The sequence below is a fragment of the Phaseolus vulgaris genome, chromosome 3 (assembly GCF_051622355.1).
Source record: "Phaseolus vulgaris cultivar YP4 chromosome 3, ASM5162235v1, whole genome shotgun sequence".
Lineage (NCBI taxonomy): Eukaryota > Viridiplantae > Streptophyta > Magnoliopsida > Fabales > Fabaceae > Phaseolus > Phaseolus vulgaris.
The window spans coordinates 11,954,152-11,974,358 of NC_143500.1; the positions used below are offsets into that span (position 1 = coordinate 11,954,152).

A 20,207-nucleotide genomic window follows, 5' to 3' on the forward strand; every position below is an offset into this window, starting at 1 on the left:
TTGTAAGCTTAAGTGAAAATTTCTTCGCTGAAGCAAAAATGTGGCTGAGAAAAGGGTTTCGTTCCAATACCATTTTCACTTGAGCAAAAATGGACTTGAGAGCAAACATAAGTTTTTTTTTTATATTTTTGCCTGAGCGAAAAGTTGTTGCTTGAGCGAACATATCATAAGTTTAAGAAACAACTTAATTTCAAACCCTCACCCAAAATGAATATTTCAATTTATACTACATTGTTCAAAATTTAACTTGTACTCTCATTGAACTCATTTGTTCAAACAAAATTCAACTCAAATAACCTATTTTCACTATTGTTTAAACTTCAAACAATTTATAATACAACTGAACATCATTAAAGAACTTTATCAACATCAAAATCAACATTAAAATACCCTAAACCCTAAACCTATAATATATAATATCTCTACACTTTGAAAAAATATAAATTCAAACATTTTTCATCAAATAACACTCATTCATTAAACATATATTACTATGACCAAGTAACATCTAGGTAGTCTAGATTTTCTACCTCAAGGCACTAACAAAATCATAAGAGCTTCTCTTACCTGTCTAGCTTGCTCCACGCCAAATCAAGCTTTTAACTCCACAACATTCACATGATGGCTAAACATGTGCATAAAAGATCTTGATAAATGATTTGAACATGTCCTTATCACTAGTGTAGAAAAGTTGTTCAACGACAACCTTACAACACTGGTTCAGAAACATAGTGACATTTTTTAAATTAAAACGAATATATAGACAACAGTTCATGGTAAAATCGTTGTCTATGGTCATGACTGAACACATAGACTGCGGTTCCCATAAAAAACTGTCTTCTATGAGCCTCACATAGACTGCGATTTTATGATAACCGTCCTCTATGTTCTTTTTATTTTACCCTAATCGGAACCCACCATACTTACGCTTTCATCACTTTCGTTTTCGTTCTCTCTCGTGCTCTTGTATTCTCTGGACCTTTCTTCCTTGCACTTTGCTTCCCTACACGCTTCCCCGTGCTCTTTGTAAGTTCTTCCTCCATTGCATTGGTTGTATGTTGTTCCTCCATTCTTCCATTGCTCATTTTTGTTTGGTTTTTAGGTTCTCTGTTGTCCATGAAGTATAAAGTACATTTTGGTCTCTTCCATCTTGCTCCTTCACGCCGCTGTTGCCCACCACCACTAGGTTGGTGAAATTTTTATTTGTATTGTTAAATATTTTTATTTTTTTGGTATTTTTTATGAGATTTTAATTTTTTTTCATGAGTAAGTTAATTTGTATGTTTTATAAAAAAAATTGTACTTATTATTAATATATATTATTTTTTCATGAGTATTTTAAATTGGAATTGTTAGTTTAGAATTATTAGAGTAAAAAAATTAATAAGCAATTTTAGGTATATAATTAATATTATTTTTAGTTATATAATTAAGATTATTAAAATTTAATAATTAACATTAGAGTTTATAATTAGAGTAATATTATTTATAAATAATTTTAGGATCTATAATTAATATTATTTTTTAGTTAATAGTATAATTAATATTAATAAATATAATAATTAATATTAGGGTATTTAATTAGTATTAATAAAATACGACCAATACACGACCAAAACGTAGAAGAAGGTGAGCATGAAGTGGATGAAAGCAACCACAGAAAGGGGTGAGAGGAGCGACCATGGACAGAGACAAGGCGAGCGACCATGGATAGAGGCAAGGTGACCGACCATGAACGCAGTGAACAACCACAACATAGTAAACTCAACCACCGCGCGAATCCTAATCTGAACTCACTAACTCGGTTGCACACTCAAGTTTAAGTGAGTTCACCGAGTTTACATGGAGTCTATCGAGTCTAAGTTGTCTAGAATAAGTGGGAACGTCAACTTAAACAAGTTGACGAGTTAACTCGCGAGTTTGATAACTGATAAGTGTCAAATTTCAGTAATATTTCATATTAAAATATAGGTACTTATGAGTATTAATTGCTAAAATAAGTATAAAATAACCCCAAATTTATGAAATTATACCTTTTTACACATTTTGTGATTTTAATTTAAATAAGAACGATTTATTCCCAAATTTGAGAAAAATGGAGATGATTGTGCAAAAGAAGAATATACAAAGCTAAAAAGGGAAAGTTGGAATGCACCAACACTCACCAAAGCTCGCCCAAACTCGCTCTAGCCAGACACCACCAGTGGATCTCGCTCAAGCGAGCTCAAACGAGCTCAATCTCGCTCAAGCGAGATTTCTCTAGAAGCATTAGGCCTTTTTACATGAAATTCGCCCAAGCAAGTCAATTAACGCCTAAGCGAGAAGTTACCTAAGCCTAAGCAAACTAGGTTAAATAGGAGGCTTGAGGCACAACCATAGACATTAGTGATTGAAAGGAAATCACCATTGAGTGAATTATAATCTAATTAGTAGGTAGAAGGTGTTAGAAGACCCTAGAGGAGGTAGTCGTCAAGAAGAAACATCCAAAATCTTCTTTTCTTGCTCTCCCTGTTTGTAACAACCATCATGTGTGGCTAATTCTACCTTTTGGAATTGAGAGTAATTTGTTCAAACTCTTATATATTGAGATGATATCTAAACATAATATTATGTTCTTGATTGATGATTGGTATTATTGTTTTATTTGTAATGCTTGGTTTTCGATGATCTCGAAACTTAGATTTGACTGGAAAGTACTTCTAAGGTTCTGACCCAAACGATAATGCTTAACATATTTGAATGCTAGAAATAGATTTAAAATGTTAATTACTATCAACGTCAAATCTAAATGATAAGTTGTTTTTATAAATATGCGAAGAGTCAATATAAATTATTTTTATACGGACATTAATATCAATCACAGGATACAATATTGTCATGCTAATCAAAATACAAAAGAGTGAGAAAGATGAATTTCAATCCCTATTTTTCCAATTGAAGCAACAAACTCTTTGACTTGTTTTCTTATTAATCATTTCCATCATAACAAATCTCAACAAACTTTTATTATACTCTTTTATATTTAGTGAATCTTTTACTTGATTATTCAATTGTTCCTTGTGGGTTTGATATCCATCATTAGGGACAAATTATTACTTCTGACAACGCGGTGCACTTTTCGTAGAAAAGTCATCAATAACCATGGTTGTAAGTTTTATAATTTAAAATTTATTTTTTTAAATTACGTGTATAATTAAAATTGTTTATTTATTGAATTGCATGTATAATTATATTTTATTTTTATTTTTTTTAATTACATGTATTTGTATAATTATTTGATACGTGTTGGTATTGAGTCCGGGGGTGTTCGACCCTTAGTTTCCCATTAGAGATTTAATACATGTATTCGTCTACCCCTCCTCCAATTGTAATGATTTTTAAAACAATTTTTAAGAAGCAGAGGAGGTTGTAGTGACACTAATTGTTATGAGTTTTGAATTGTCCAAGTGTACAGTTTGGTAAGAACAATCACTTTTTTTTAGTTCATTAGTATGTAACATGTAATCGACGTCATATATTTTACGTGATTTTGGTTCATAGCATTTTTGTATTATTTTTCGGGTGCATATTTGATTGTAGAGATTTCGTGTCACCACTTTCATTTTGTGTCACCTCAAGACCAATGCGAAATGCTGCCGAAATTTCGTGAAATATAATGAATGTTGATTGAAGTGTATGTACTATTGAATTGGAATAAAATAGAATCTTCTCTTATGGGATATGTTCATACCTATAGTAAAAACGTGAGATACACACATTAATGAACACCTCGATGACCATTACAGAACATATATATGGATCGAGTTTGGATTAACTCAGGCTGCATACTTGTAGTTATTTGTTTGGAGTTTCTATTAGTGACGAGAATCAAAATGTTTATGGATTCTTGGATCCCTATTTCATTAATCAAACTAGAGCGAAGAAAATTGAAGCCCAGACATACATCACCAACACTTTGATTGCAGAGGCAAAACACTTATATTTTACAAATATATTTTTCCCTTTATATTAATAAGTAAGTTCAATTATGAGTCGTCAAGTATTAGTGTTTCATATTTTAAATATTTAATAATTGTTTTAATGAATGATGCAGTGATCACTGACAGTTACTTGTGCTATCTGTAATTGATAACATTGATGAGTGGTTTGTTAGAATATATGGCCTTAAACGAGAAGGGGGGTGAATTGTTTAAGAATGATTTTAGTAAACTTTTAAGCTTAGAATGAAAATTCTTCAAAAGAACCTTGATTAAGGATTCAGTTTTTCAAATCAAAACAGCAAAAGCACAAAGCTGGAAAAACAATCGGTTGTTTTAGCGAAATAATCGGTTGTTTATACCAGTTTCAAAATATCAAAACTGAATTTAAAGAGTTAGAGATAGAGATATTGTACACAGTTGTTTATATTGGTTCACTCCAAACTAGAGCTACATCCAGTCTTCTCAGAAACCCTGAGGATATCCACTAAGCAATCACCACTTGATCACTTACACCACAACCAAGAGAATGACCTTGAAACACCTCAAGAAACACACTTTCCTTGGCCAACACTAAGATTGCTGATCTTGAATACCTCAAGAACACACAACCAATCTCAGCAAACACAGAAACGAATTGTTCAACAAATTACACTTGTTACAGATGAATATCTGAAATCAATACAAGTAGAATCCTATTTCAGCACCTTGATCAATCACAAAACTCTTAAGCAATCTCAGCACTTTGAAAACTCTCTTAGAAAAACTTTGTCAAAGATTCTTAATTCTTAAATTTGTTTTTCTGAATATATTCAAAGATATAGTTTGTTATCAAATCTTAACAAACTCTTAAATTGCATTAAAAGATTGGTCAAAGCATTTAATAACTGGAGCGTATACAGTTCAAACATTTAAAGCTCAGTCAAAGAAAACAGTTTTTCTATTATGGTCCCAAAACAAACAATCGGTTGTTTCCTCGAATCAATCAGTTGTTTTGGTACTTAACAGTTTCAACTATTTAAAAAAAGTTTTCAATCTTTCTCAAAACACCTAAGTATAAACAATCGGTTGTTTCGAAAAAACAATCGGTTGTTTCAACTTAGTTTGAAAAACATTTTACTTTTATAAAGATTGAGATGTTAATTGCTTGAGATTTAATACAAGGGTGGATTACAACATATAAACTACCCCAGAACAAAGCTTAAACAAGCACATCAACATCAAGCAAAGAAGAGGCTTCAACATCCTTCAAAGGATTTGGATTCTTCAAAACATTGAACATCACAAGGTTCAACATGGTTATGTTCACTGCACTAGAAGCCAAACATACATCTCAAGCAAATAGTTGAAGTGTAATTACTTTATGAACTTATATGTGTATAATACTTAAAGGTCTACTGACAAGGTTTTTTCTATTAATCAGGACATGACGTGGATATAGCATACTCAGAGGTTGAACTAGTGTAAATTATCAAAAACTGACATGGTTGAATCTAAAGATTTGTAATTTTTTGTCTTCCTCTTTTCATTGTTTGTCAAAATATCAATATTAACTTTTAATTTATATTAAATTGTAGTGTAATAAACGATAGGGAGACAATGAGTGTGGTTACTACGTTATGCAATGGATGACTACCATTATAAGGGTAGGCATTCAACGAGATTGAAAGCATGCAATAATATTTAAATTATTCTTTATAATAAAAGTATATGTACCTTAACACTAATTTGAACTTATTTTGTAATGCAGTATTTTACGGATGGTCAACCACTACATTCGGAAGCAATGAACTATGTAAGAAATGCTTGTGCCACATACTTCATTAATTTTTATAACTCTAGGATACCATGATTCTAATGTATAGCAATTAGATAGAGGAATATATATTGGTGTTTGTAATTGATTGATCAATATATATAATTTCATTGTTTGAAAGAATGTGTATTTTGTCTGAATCTGTATCTGACTGAGTTTTTAATGAACAAGTTAATTAAGAAGAGGAAATGTATAAAATAATTTGAACTAAAATAAATACCACTATAGATGGTATTTTTGTCCCCAATCGCCGTCTATACCCTTCTCTGAGTATACTTTGACCTTATTTGCTGTAAGTTATAGTTAGCGTTGGTCAAAATAACCTTCATCTGTAAGTAAAAAATATAGATTATATGCTAACACTACAACATTTTTTAGTTTAGGCAACACCAAAATAGACCAGTGGTATAAAACTGGTGCCTAAACATAGCAAAGGCCACACTTTTATAAATGTGGCTTAAAAATTATAAGAAGCCACGGTTTTTTACCCGTTCACACTTTAACACACAGTTAAAAAATTGAAATAATGTGTAGCTTTTTAGATTTAAGAAAAATTTAAATTAAATATAATATGCGGGAAATATTTGTCTTTTTCCCTTTCGTAAAACTGATCACACAAAACACTCTCCTTCCCGCGCACGTTCGTCACTTATGCAAAAAAATTTCGCGTGCGCCATCCTCTCGCCTTCTTCTGCGGAAAATTTTCTCGTGCGCTTTCTTCTTCCTAACCCAAATTCTGAACTTGGGTGGTGTGAGTTGGAAACCCTAGCTTGTAAGTATCGCATGTTCTCCATGTATATTTGAATCGATGAACTCTTGATGAACACACTACTACGCAGGTGAGCATTGCAATTTGGTGCGAGTTGGACAGTGAAATCGATGACCATTGGGGGCAAACAAAGTTCTTCGTGGTGAGGAGGTAGAGGGTTCTTTGTTTGCAGTGAAACCCTAAAGGTTAGTGATTTCTTTGACTCGCTTTTTGTTTTAGGGGGGGCAATGGTGGGAAGATGTTTACTATTGATCCTGACAATGATGGGGTAAAAAGACCATGGTTGTACAGAGTGCGGTAGTGGGATGGAATTGCTAGTGTCTGGGGTGGAATTGCTAGTGTCAATCATGCTCTTAAGTTGTATCATGAACCTTAGTGATAATAGGTTGCTTTATGTACTTAGTTTCTGTTAGGAACACCACTGTTTTGGTGCTGCAATTAGTTTTGTTTTCTGGTTTTTTAGGTACCACACACGGTGCAGGGTTCTTTGTTTCCCAAGCTCTCAATTTGGTCAACAAATTCTAAGCACATGGTCTATCTTTGGAAGGGAGGATGGGTGCCAATTCTGATTTTTTATCTGTTGTACTAGGCATATTTGAATATTAGGACTGCTACAATAATTTTAGTTGTCTGTGCAGGGAGCAAAGTCTCTCTTTTTCTTGTTGATCATCTGCTAGCTAGTAGCGGTGTAGTTTCTCTGACTATTGTTTTGTGTATTAATTTGGGTATTACTTAAGTATCTTTTTGTGTTGTAACTGTTTTGTGTATGATGTATGATTTATGGTGTGCATAGAAGACCAACCAAACTCTATGCAATCTCAGACCAGTCAAACTCTATGAAATAATTTGAACTTTTAAAGAGATGTCGTAAGTCATTGGTGCACCCCGTATTCTCCTAAGCATGTGCGGGACTAACAGGTGGTGTTGTTCCTGCTGCGGCACAACTTGTTTGAATAGCCCACTAGGATTTTTTTGCCCCTTTTAGGTATACACTACAATACCTTTTAGGTAGATCAGGAACAAAAACATAAAGGAACGAGGGATCCAACCCTTTGTAGGTGTCTGCTTCTTGCATATGGGAGACCTTCATCTGCCTAAGGATTATTTCTTGTTTCTCCTGGATATCGAGTCTATCTGATAATGAAATACGTTTAGAACAATAAATAACAAAAACAATTGCAGATGTCGATATTGAACTACTGTTTTAGTGGTGCAGAGTTACAGATTACTAGCTGCATAATTTATGGTGCAGATTTGATGAATTCTAGTTGCATATTTTATAGTGCAAAACTAGTTTTTGGGTATGCATAATAGTCTTATGTACCTTGGTAAAGAGAGAAAAGCTATGTTGAAGCCAAACTTAGCAATTTTTATTTGTATGGAAGAATGGAATGTGGGGAAGGGAAGGAAATGCTGCATGCCTTTTTATTTTCTACAAGTACCATCTATCTTAGCATGTCAAAATGGTTTTGCAGCTAATCAAGGTTTTTTATGCATTTTGTTGCATAATTGATGCAAAAATGCTGCAGCCCTTGTGCATAAATTTTTCCAATTAAAAATTAACTCCCTTCAACGGCCATAAAGGAGTTTGCTATGATAACATAAAGGAGAAAATGCACAGAAAAAAATAGAGATGTCGTAAGAAAATATTAGGATGAAGAATTTGAACTTTTATGAGGTTGTGGAAGAAAGTCTAAGGTGTTGAATAGCCCATTAGGATTTCCTATGCCCCAACTTATTCAAAAAGGAAGAGTTTAGATTGTTGAATAATTATAATATTCATATCATGCAACACAGAAAACTCAAAATTCTAGTGTAACTTTGGTTTCATTGACTCCAAGTTATGCAAGTTCTAAGGATGAAAATCCTAGGATAGAACTTGTCACTTATTATGGGACAATCAAAGACATAATTGAGTTAGATTATTATGGTCATTTCAAATTTGTGATGTTTAAGTGTGATTGGTTTAAGGGCGGTGAAGACAAATATGGACTTACATGTGTCTACTTTAACAAAAAAATGTTACCAAAATGACCCCTTTGTGTTAGCTTCTCAAGTTCACCAATGTTTTTATGTTCAAGATCCTTTGACATAAATAGACACTATGTTTTGAAGAAAGTTCCAAGAGACTTATTTAATATGGGTGACCAATCACAACTAAATACTTCTGATAATGATGACGAAGTCAATTGGGTTAGGGAAGGTATGCTTGTCACTATAGCTGAGAAACCTTGTACACATTTGGAGAAAAATTATTCTGATGATCTTGATTTTGATGACACTTTGTTTGACTACATGGAGTAGGTGGAGGACTGTTCAACACTTTAAAATATGCATTGAAAAACTAAACTTTACTTTGTAAATACCACCTTCTCTTACATATTTAAATTTCTTGTTATATTCTATATCTACCTCCACTTACATATTCAATTGTAAATATGCATGCATAGATAAACCAACAGTTGGATCAAAGTTTGAAACCAGAGGAGATTGACCATACTGAAGACAAGGTGTTTTCGTTTTAGTTAGTACAAGTTTGAAATGCAAAATTTATATTTTCTTGTTTCATACATACTATTGTCTACTATTGTACATCTGATATGAAATTCTAATTATGTGTTAACATGTTAATAAGATGACTAATTATGTGTTTTGTTTAACTTCCATGGTGGCATATCAAATTATTTTTTTTAGGTAATGAATATGGAAGCAAACTTAAAACGACAAATGAAAGCTCAAGACAAGATTCAAATGAGTGCTTCAAATTTTGAACTTCCTCAAGTAAAATCAAGCAAAGAATTGCCAAGGAAAATGTAAATCAAACATGAAAAAATAACAAGCAAAGAATGTACCATTGCACCTACTATTGCTGCTCAAAGACAAGTGAACTTGCCTAATCTCAAGGTAAGTGACAAAACAAATTTGGACAACAGGAATTCAACAAAACAACATGTTGCAGTTGCAAGTACGGTTCAACATAAAATTCGTAGTCAAAACAAACTCCGATTGGAAGAATTGACATCGAAGAGCATCAAACATAGACAACTCCAAGAACCAAATAGTAAGTTCATGAAAAAGGCAACAATTGCAAGTGATAAGTCAAAGGACAGGCTACAAGCACTTGAAAGAGCATTGACTCAACTTAGTAATTCTAAGGCCATTGAACAACTCAAAAAAAAAAGGAGTCTCACAAGAGGAGAATTCTAAGAAAAGACAATTGTCTATGAAATCAGTACAAGCTGAAGTTGATAGTTCAATGGTAAAAGGTCAACTTAGAAAAAAGACAAGAATGATGGATGATAACTCAAAATCTAAGGAATGAGTAGTGATTGAAGATGTTGAATAAATGACAAAACAACAAGATGCTCCTAGTAAGACACAAACAAAATTATGTCCATCAATGTCAATAAATCATTTCTTAGAGAAAATGGAAACCGTGAAGATGAAGAAGAAAATGTTCAAAATGGAAGTGAGGATGAAGAACAATATGTTGGAGAAGAAAATACATACCAAGATGAAGATGTTGAAGTGAATATGATGGAAGGTAAATGTTTTATTATTACAAATGGACAACATATTGTTTTCATATTTGTCTTCTTTTTATATTTTATTTAATAAGTTCAATGTTAAAATAGGAACAAGTAAGAAAAAAATGCGAGGACCAACTCAATGTTTAGCGATACATGGAAGATATACTCAAGAGCGTCCATAAGTTATCTTAGACATTGATGGAGAACCAATTGGTCCCACTGACAAGATTGTAACTGACATAAATTATTTCCTTGGCATGATAGCTAGGAATTCTACCTTTTGTCCATTGATTTACACAAATTTCAAATCTTTGCTCAATGATAAAGATAACAAGACTTGTATATGGACAGATGTTATGGTATGAAAAATAAATTTATATTCATTTAATGATCAAATATTCATGAAAATACAATCATTCTAATGCTTTTTTTTATAGGAAAAGTTCATTATTAGTGATAAAGGAGAGAAAGCGATATTTACTGGCATAAATGATGCATGGAGACGCTACAAGAGTTTTATCAAGAAAATACACTTTTTAAAGTACTCCACATTGAAGGATCGACTCAAGCATCGTCCATTATTCATTTCTGAAGATCATTTCAAACCATTGTTGAAATATTGGAACACTAGCACTATGAAGGCTAGATAATTTAATGTCTTATTACTTTAAAATTGCATTATTATCTAAATTCATTTTTATTTTTATCTTATTACAATATAGAGAATTAGTGAGCAAAATGTTGCAAATAGGGCACAACAAAAGTACATTCATCGCATGGGACCAACCAATTTTGTTAGAATTCATGTTGAATTAGTAAGATACTTCTAATTATGTTTCAATATTTTAAATCCAATACAAAAATATCCTATTACTTTTTTCTTATTGTTTTTTATTATGTAATTGTTGTTGTGCGCCAAGAAAAAGGTAGGAGAAAAAGTTACCCAAGCTGAAATGTTTATTACAACTCGTCAACGTCGAGAAGGCCGAAGAGAAAAAGAAATGGATGAAGAAATATATAATATCATTGTAAGTTTTCAAATATTTATGAAGTACATATAAATATATTCTTTTTAATAATTAAAATTTATTCTCTTTTATTATACTAAGTTTCAAGGTTCTATTGAAAGCTCAAGTGAATCTGCGGAACAAGCATTTCAATCAATATTTGGGAAAGAGAAACTTAGGAGAGTACGGTGTTATGGAAAGACTATGACACCATCAACATTTAAAAAAAAGGAAGAAATTGCTGCTATAAAAAATGAACATGCAAATGAAGTGAGTGACATGACGAAGAAAATTGAAGCTCTAGAGGAAATGGTAAAATTTGTGGTAAAACAACAAAATCGAGATTTAGAAGAGGATGAAATAAATAATATGATGACACGTGTTTTAACTAAAGAAAGTAGTGGAGTGAGGCTACATTCATCTGCATCCACCCATGATCTTCATTATGAGAAGGTATATATAATTGAAAATTGTTTACTGGACTTCGAGAAATGTTTTCAAGTTACACATGAAATTGCTTTGATTTGTAATGTTGGAGGAGTACATTTAGAAGTTATTATTTTGTCCTTAAGTTTCGTTTGTTTTTTGCTTGGATCATGGAGATATAAACACATACATAATCATATTGGAATTTCAATCATGTTAATAAGTTTAGTGATATGGATTGGAATATGTGGTACTCTTGATTTTGTATTGTAAACACATACATGCAATTGTCTAGTGTTAGATCAAAGTTGAATGGATTTGATTAAGACATGTTATTGATTATTTATACAATTATATTTTGGTAGTTATAATTATTTTGTTTGAATTAGATTTTAATTAGTATATATTTATGTATGTTTTGCAGCTTGAAGGCAATGAAGACTACGAAGACAATCTTGAAGAAGAATGAACTTATTAATATGTAGTAAAGAAACAATAGACTATGTTTTTTTAACTAAGTTTGTAGTTTTAACTTTGAAGACGTGATCGTTATCATTATACTCAAAGACAATTTTTTTGATTATGTAGTTGGAACACATCTATTGAAATATGTGAGATTTCTTGTTGAGTCACTTCTATTTCAATACACATTATCATTCAATATTTATTCTTGTTATCCTGAACTTTTGTATGAGTAATTCTTCTAAAATAAAAAAATGTATTGTTATTTTTGTCAATACTTTAAGCAACACTTTTAAAATTGTGGTTGTTATCAAGATTTTAGGCAATGATTTTAAACTTGTTGTCTTTATAAAAAATCGTGACCTATTACCAACGACCATGCTCACCTTGACCATGACTAAAAAACCGTTGCCTAAACTTTAGGCCACGATTTTAATGCTTCAGACCACGGTTTTACGTTGTTGTAGTGTGATAAACTATGGTTGCAAAATCACTCTCTAAGAGCTTTAAAAATCGTTGTCTAAGAGCTTTTCTGAAACTAGCACAAATTCATCTTTGCTTAATGTCATATGCAAACAATAGTACTATGCATGAAGTCAAAACCGAAAATCAATTGAAACAAGGGACAAAAATGAACTATCTTTAAAAGAAAAAAATGTAAGAGTTCTAAAAAATGTAGTTCTTTTAAATTGAAGCTTTAATAACTAACTTTTACTTATAAACTTTACACTTTAATAATAAAATATTTATACTTTATCTTAGTTATACCATTTTTACTCTTAAACAATTTTCTGCATCCTTACATGATATGTTGATATATAAACGGCGCAATATATATATATATATATATATATATATATATATATATATATAGTATATATGATGCTGCTGCAAGTAATGACTATGAAATTACGAAGAGTTGGATAAATCTAAGGATGAGGTTGCAAGTTATGACTAAGAAAATACGAAGAGTTTTCCTATATCAAGATATTATGTTAACTTTTATTTTGAACTAAATATTCCATTATTGTATAATATATTTTAATACAAATATTATAGAGTATATATGTATTGTAATATTATATCTAACTAACAGTATATTAGATTAAATGAGACTACACAAATATTATTACAGTATACTAATAATGGATATTTGAATGATATACTTAGAGCATATTGAAATTACTTAATTTTAGAAGATTGACAGAACAAATACGAAATCAAATTTTCATCCAAATTGTCCTCTCACAAAAAATTACGTGAATTTAAGCTTTAAAATGCATTTATTTGTGAATAATATACTTTGTACAAAATATATGTATTTTATTTAGAATAGTTCCTCCTCTCAATAATGGTGGGTGTACCTTCAATGCGTCAAGAGGGAAGGTTCTTATGTTTTAGTCAAAATTAATAATGCGTGTTATTAGTATATGACATTGTGGAAATTTGTGCTGTGATGGAAAGTGGGGTCTCTTTAGAAACAACATGGTGAAGTTGTGAACAAACTTATTCTGTTTTCTTGTTGAAGTGATTGTGGAAAATCATATAGCATTGAGACCACCTAGAAATGGAAAAGCATGGATAATGAGGTGTATATAAAAAGATAAAAAGGAAAACGAGAGGAACCAACCCTAGATTGGAAGAGATATTATTATTTCATAATAGGGTAGGGTGGAAGGAAGATGACAAAATGATATTTGATACGTCAAAATCACACACGTTTTTTCGTTTTGCATTACCACATATTGTGTGAACTAAAATAATATTTAAGGACAACACATGAATCTTGCTTCTCAGCTCAAGTGTGTACGCAGGTAGTGGAAAAGTTAAATCAAATTAAGTTAATTAAATGTGTGGAAATATGTATGTGTAAATCCTAAATACATACACAAAAATTATATAATTTGTTTAAATTTTAAATTAATTTTATAGTTTTTTATTGGTAGATATTGGTGGTAAATACGTTAGTTATTATTAGCGCAACAAGTTGAAAGCATGAATATTACTATCAAATTAATTTTATTATATCCTCGCGCAATTGTAAAAAAAACTCTATTTTCTAATAATATTTTTTTTTATAATATTTTTTAATAATAATATATTGAAATAATATATATTGATGGAAAAATATAACATATTGAAATTATGTATATTTAATTAATAAAATTATCAATATCAGTTATATTAAAAAAATTGGATTTGATTTTATCCAAAAGATTTTGAAAAATTCTTATATCGTAGTTACAATATTTAGTATTAGATGACGTGTTTACTGGGTACTCGGTGAATTCGACTTACAATATTTTAAGGGGTCCTTGTGATAGTTATCTTTGTTTGATTCTTCTTGAAAGATCAAGACTTTGCCTTCGGCTCACTTTATAGTTTGGAGGGTGTTGGAAAATATGATTGTCTAGACTAATTTGGTTAGAGGAGGGGTTGTAGTTGATTGTATTTCCCTGTATGTGTGTGGAGGAAGAGGAGACAACAAGACATCTGTTTCTTTTTAACTGTTGAATTGCTTGGCTTGTTTGGACCCAGTGTTATATTTGGTTTGGGGTGATGTTAGTTGATCATATTGATTCTATTTCACATTTCTTTCATTTAAATTATACAATGTCCCAACCTATGTATATGTCGTTTGGGGAAGTGTTTGGGTTGCAGTCATTAGTGAGATTTGGAGGCATAAGAACAATCACATAGTGATTGATCATTTTGAAACTTTTTTCTTTGGTTCAACTAAAGGTTTGGTCATGGATCACATCTAAATTTTCTTATGCTTGTTTTTCTTTTTCTGATTGGTGTCTTGATCTGGTGACTTGTTTGTTCTTGATCAAGAACTTTTGTTAGTTTGAGTAGGTCAGTTTTGTGGTGTCTCTCTATTACACTACAAGAAAATCATGAAATAGAAAACAATTTTAAATTGGTATCTAATTAGCTGCCAAGGTTTTAACTACCAATTATTTAGATTCTAAATTTGGTAGCAAAAATCTTGGTTGCTAATTAGATACCAATTTATAAATCATTTAACAATAATAGAAACTAATTTAGAAACCAAATTTTTTTAGTCTCTAAAATAGTCTCTAATTTAATCACTATAACAACTAATTATTTTTTGTTTCTAAAAATTGGTTTCTATTTCATGATTGTCTTGTAGTGTTAGTTGCTCCTGTTGGTTTAAGTTGACAACTTTTCGTAAACTTATAGAGTCTCTCTCTTGAAAGGAATGTTTGTAAAATGATTAGGTCACTCCTGAAATGGTTCATATCTATTTATTTTTTCTTGTTGATAAAAATATAGTATTTAGTATTAAGTTGTTATACATAATTTTATACATGGGTGTGTATGTTCGTCATTGTCTAAATATGAGACCATGACAGTCTAAATATTCTTATAGGCTTTTACCATATGTTTCATATTGTTTTGAAACTCTTGCTTGCACAAGCCACATTTTATATATATATATATATATATATATATATATATATATATATATATATATATATATATATATATATATATATAAAGACTTATCGGTTAACAACCACATACATATAATGAAAATATATGTAAAGTCTCAATTAGGTATACCACTTTGATAAGGAGATAAATACTATATTTAATCAATACATATCTAATTAGTAAACCCACGAGAGTATACACGTTCTCAATCTCAAATAATGAATCGATTAGCCTCAAGTCCTAGGTTGAAATATACATAATTCTTCCACCTCAAGTGAAGCGATGAGATTAACATTAAAATTTGAAGTACTTCTAAATTATTGATGGTTCTTAAGAATTAAATTATTCCAAATAGAATTAATATCTCATCTTAAAGGTCATGTTAGACAAAATGTTAAGTTTTTTCACACGGTCTAAACCCTTTTATGAAATGCAAGTAAAATATTAAATGCAAGTTAGTTATTAAAATGATTGTTGAACCGTCATCACAATTCACGCCAAAGTACGTCTATGGTTGAAAATTACTACAAGAAAATTATTAAATAAAAATCAATTTTTGGAACTAAATATATATTGGCTAAATTATATACTATTTTAGAGACTAATTAAATTATTGGTATCTAAAGTAGTTTTTATTTTAAACAAAATTTATAAACTAGTTTCGAAATTATTATTTAATTAACTACATAGTGACTAATTAGTTTTTGTCTCTAAAATTTGTATCTATTTAATGATTTTTTTTAGTAAATGATGAACTTGCATAATGATTGTGATGTTACATGACATCTCTTTGAAGCCTCATCTATCTTATAAATATGCCATTAAGAAAATGCTCTTATTATAAAGAAACCAATTATGGAGAGTGTTCTTGTGCACTATTCTTTTGTGTCTAACTTTCTACTTCTTAGGCAAGTTAATTCTCCAACCTTTATGTATTTATTTGTGTGATCATGGACCAAAAGGAGCCCACACAAAAGGAAATACCTACAGAAGGCATGGTTAAGAATCAAGAAAGGAAACATAGAGTTCAAGAAATAAGAAAAACTTATAGATAAATCATAACTAGAAGCAAAGTTAATGAGTTTGAAGAGCTTCATTAAGCCAACAAATGTAGGAACAACCAACTCCAGAAGGGGGAGGGGGTTAAATAAAGTCTGAACTCAATTTGTAGTAGAAAATAACACATAGAGATAGAATTTAAAGACAAAGAGAAGAACACAACACAAAAGATTACAAACGAGTTATCCCTAACTCTTGGTCTACGTTAAGTTCTTCCTTAAGTAATCTATTTAAGAGGTTCAACTAGTCACAAAGGATTACGAACGAGTACTCCAACCTCTCCAAGTTATCCTAATACATATACCTTTGCATGTGTTACGAGTACACGAATCTCTCCAGGTTATACGAGTACACAAACCTCTCCATCTTATACGAGTATGCAAAACAATTTAGACTCACTAGGTATACTTCATTATTGTAAAGGATTTACAATGTTTAACTCACAATCCAATTTTCTATATGAAATATGTGCAGTAGATATGAACTTTGATTATTGAAACTTTTATGTACATAAATGGGTTTCTGATCATTGTTCTAGTCTTCTTCAAATTTGAGTCCTTTATATAGCTTTCAAAAATATGAACATTAAAGTTTGAATCTACAAGAATTGAAGACTGCATTAATGTCACAGTTTAACTTCTTCATTTTTGTCATCAAAACTCTCCATAAGGAAACTTATGCTTTGAAATCTTTTGTGCATCTTGAATGTTCAAATTACTTACGAAAACCTTTCAAATGTGATTGGAATATATAATAATAAAGAAACCAATTAGGATGGATTAACATCAATTATATTTAAAATTGTATTGGTCGGACTTGCTCGAGGGGCGACCCAAGCACTTAAGTGTGTTATCTTGACTGACCAGGTCAATACGAGGGAAATACTTAGCTCGGTCCAAGATAAATGGTAAGCCCAATGATACATCAAGAGGTCGGCCAAAACAACTGACAATCCATATTAAAAAGATAATTAAAGTAAAAACAACAAAAGGAATAATTGAATTAGCTAGGCACAAGTATTATTCTGAGATTTAATGAGAATTAACAGTTAGAGATAATGCTAAGGTCTAATCCAGGTCAGCCGGCGAGAACATTTGGCGCCCATTGTGGGGCATGTAAAACTGATCCCCCTGATATATAAAATTTGTTATCAAATTATTCTAAAGATAACATAAATTATTATTATCTTTTAAGTCTGATGTGATATTATTTTGAAAATAAATGGTATAATTGTAATTATGTAAATCTGTTATCATATTATTATGAAAATCACAAATATATTTAAATTTGTTATCATATTATTATGAAGATAACATAAATGATTATTATCTTTTGAGTCTGTTGTGATATTATTCTAAAGATAACAAATATAATTGTTATTATTTAAATCTGTTTATCATATTATTATGAAAATCACACACACACACACATATATATATATATATATATATTTAAATTTGTTATCATGTTATTTTGAAGATAGCATAAATGATTACTATCTTTTAAGTCTGTTGTGATATTATTCTGAAGATAAAAGGTATAATTGTTATTATTTAAATTTGTTATCATATTATTATGAAAATCACAAATATATGTAAATCTGTTATCATATTATTCTGAAGATAACATAAATGATTAATTGTCATTTAAATCGGTTGTGACATTATTCTGAAGATAACAAATATAATTGTTATTATTAAAATATGTTATCATATTATTATGAAAATAACATATATATTTAATTCTTTTATCATTATTCTGAAGATAACATAAATGATTATTATCATTTAAATCTGTTGTGATATTTTAAATTTGTTATCTTATTATTTTGAAAATCACATATATACTTAAATCTATTATCATGTTATTTTGAAGATAAAACAAATGTTTATTATCATTTAAATTTGTTGTGATATTATTATCATCATCATTATCATGATCTCTCACATGAGAGAAATTATTCTTATAATGTGTTTTCAGATATTTTAACGTTTCCTTGTTTCCTTCGGCGACGCACTTTTTCCCCTAAATGAGGTTTTTTAATGAGGTTGCCCATAAATAAATTTGTTTTTTTGGAAACCCACGAGCAAATAGTTCTCCGAGTAGGCATGGTAAGACGACCTAACTTGGAACAGACATTGTTACACGAGTAGGCGTCTTGCGAGACGATTTAACTCGGAGTTGACATAGTTGTCCAAGTAGACATGGTAAGACGACCTAATTCGAAACAGACATTGTAACCCGAGTAGGCTTCCTACAAAACGATTTAACTCGGACCAAACGTAGTTGTCCAAGTGGGCATGGTAAGACGACCCAACTCGGAATAGACATTGTTACCCGAATAGGCTCAATGCAAGACGATTTAACTCATACCAGACGTAGTTGTCAGAGTACCCATGGTAAGATGACCTAACTCGTTACCCGAGGAGGCTCCATGCACGAAGATTTAACTCGAACCATACGTAGTTGTCCGAGTAGGCATGGTAAGATGACCTAACTCGGAATAGACATTTTTACCCTAGTAGGCCCCCTGTGAGATGATTTAACTCGTAGCAGACGTAGTTGTTCGAGTAGATATGGTAAGACGACCTAACTCGTAACAAATATTATTACCCGAGTAGGTACCTTGTGAGACAATTTAACTAGTAGCAGACGTAGTTGTCCGAGTAGCCATGGTAAGACAACCTAACTCCTAACATACATTGTTAAACGAGTAGGCTCCCTGCAAGAAGATTTGTTAAACAGAAATTGTAACCCGAGTAGGCGCCCTGCGAAACGATTTGACTCAGAGCCGACGTAGTTGTCTGTGTAGCCATGGTACACCAAGAATGTTGATCTTGAACACCTCAAGAACACACAACATTCCTTGGCAACACAACTACAGAAGTACAATAATCAAGGAAGAAGGGAATAGAATACACCTGGGTATTACAAAGCTTAAAGTTCAGAATTACAACCCAATCCTATTCCACACACTTAAGAATGATCCAAAAAAACTCTTTCAAATCTTGGAAAAACTATTTTGATAAACTCTTTCTCTTACTTCAAGATTAGGAGCATAAAACCACCTTTATATAGACCAACCAAGTGGTCAAAAGAATTTATTAAAGGAGCCAAGTTAGTTAGGATCATTTAAAACATATTAAAATCGCTTAACAGAATTCTGTTAAGGTTTTCAGGAAAAGAATCGATTGTTTTGTCAAAACAATCGGTTGAATTGACTTGACAGCAAAGTCAACCAAGTCAAACAACTTTCAACCTTTTTCAAAAACTACTAAGGTAAAAAAAACTTGTTGTTTCGAAAAACAACCTATTGAAATTTTGACAGCTTTTTAGGGAACACATCTTTTCAAAACGTTAAAGATTCAAATGAACTTGGATCATCTTAAGGAGTGAATTAACAAGTTACAAACAACTAGACAACACACACACACCCTACAGCAAGGTCTTCAAGCTTTCCTCTTGGATTTGGAGACATCAAAGCATCTTGTTCAACAATTGTTTCACGAGTAAGCGCCCTACAAGACGTTTTAAATCAGAACCAAGGTCGTTGTCCGAGTAGCCATGGTAAGATTACCTAACTCGGAAGAGACATTGTTACCCTAGTAGGCACCCTGAGAGATGATTTAACTCAGAGCAGACGTAGTTGTCCGAGTAGGCATGGTAAGACGACCTAACTCAAAAAAAACATTGTTGCCCAAG

The 20,207-nt window shown here is 31.1% G+C and overlaps 1 protein-coding gene across 1 annotated transcript; it reads left to right on the plus strand.

The window, feature by feature from the left end:
- Nucleotides 1-10,202: 10,202 nt before the first annotated feature.
- On the plus strand, nt 10,203-11,994 carry LOC150028684 (uncharacterized). The gene is made up of 6 exons (XM_090300053.1): nt 10,203-10,451; nt 10,530-10,733; nt 10,815-10,907; nt 11,013-11,119; nt 11,195-11,552; nt 11,950-11,994. The coding sequence occupies exons 1-6, from the start codon at nt 10,350-10,352 to the stop codon at nt 11,992-11,994; spliced, it is 909 nt and encodes a 302-aa protein (XP_090156179.1). The 5' UTR covers nt 10,203-10,349.
- The last annotated feature ends 8,213 nt before the right edge of the window (nt 11,995-20,207 follow it).

Excerpts from the sequence above, each read along its gene's own strand:
- LOC150028684 (XM_090300053.1), top strand. The coding sequence starts at position 10,350 with ATGATAGCTAGGAATTCTACCTTTTGTCCATTGATTTACACAAATTTC. Across the intron at positions 10,734-10,814 it reads GGAACACTAGCACTATGAAG|AGAATTAGTGAGCAAAATGT; the intron begins GCTAGATAATTT and ends ATTACAATATAG. Across the intron at positions 11,553-11,949 it reads ATGATCTTCATTATGAGAAG|CTTGAAGGCAATGAAGACTA; the intron begins GTATATATAATT and ends TATGTTTTGCAG.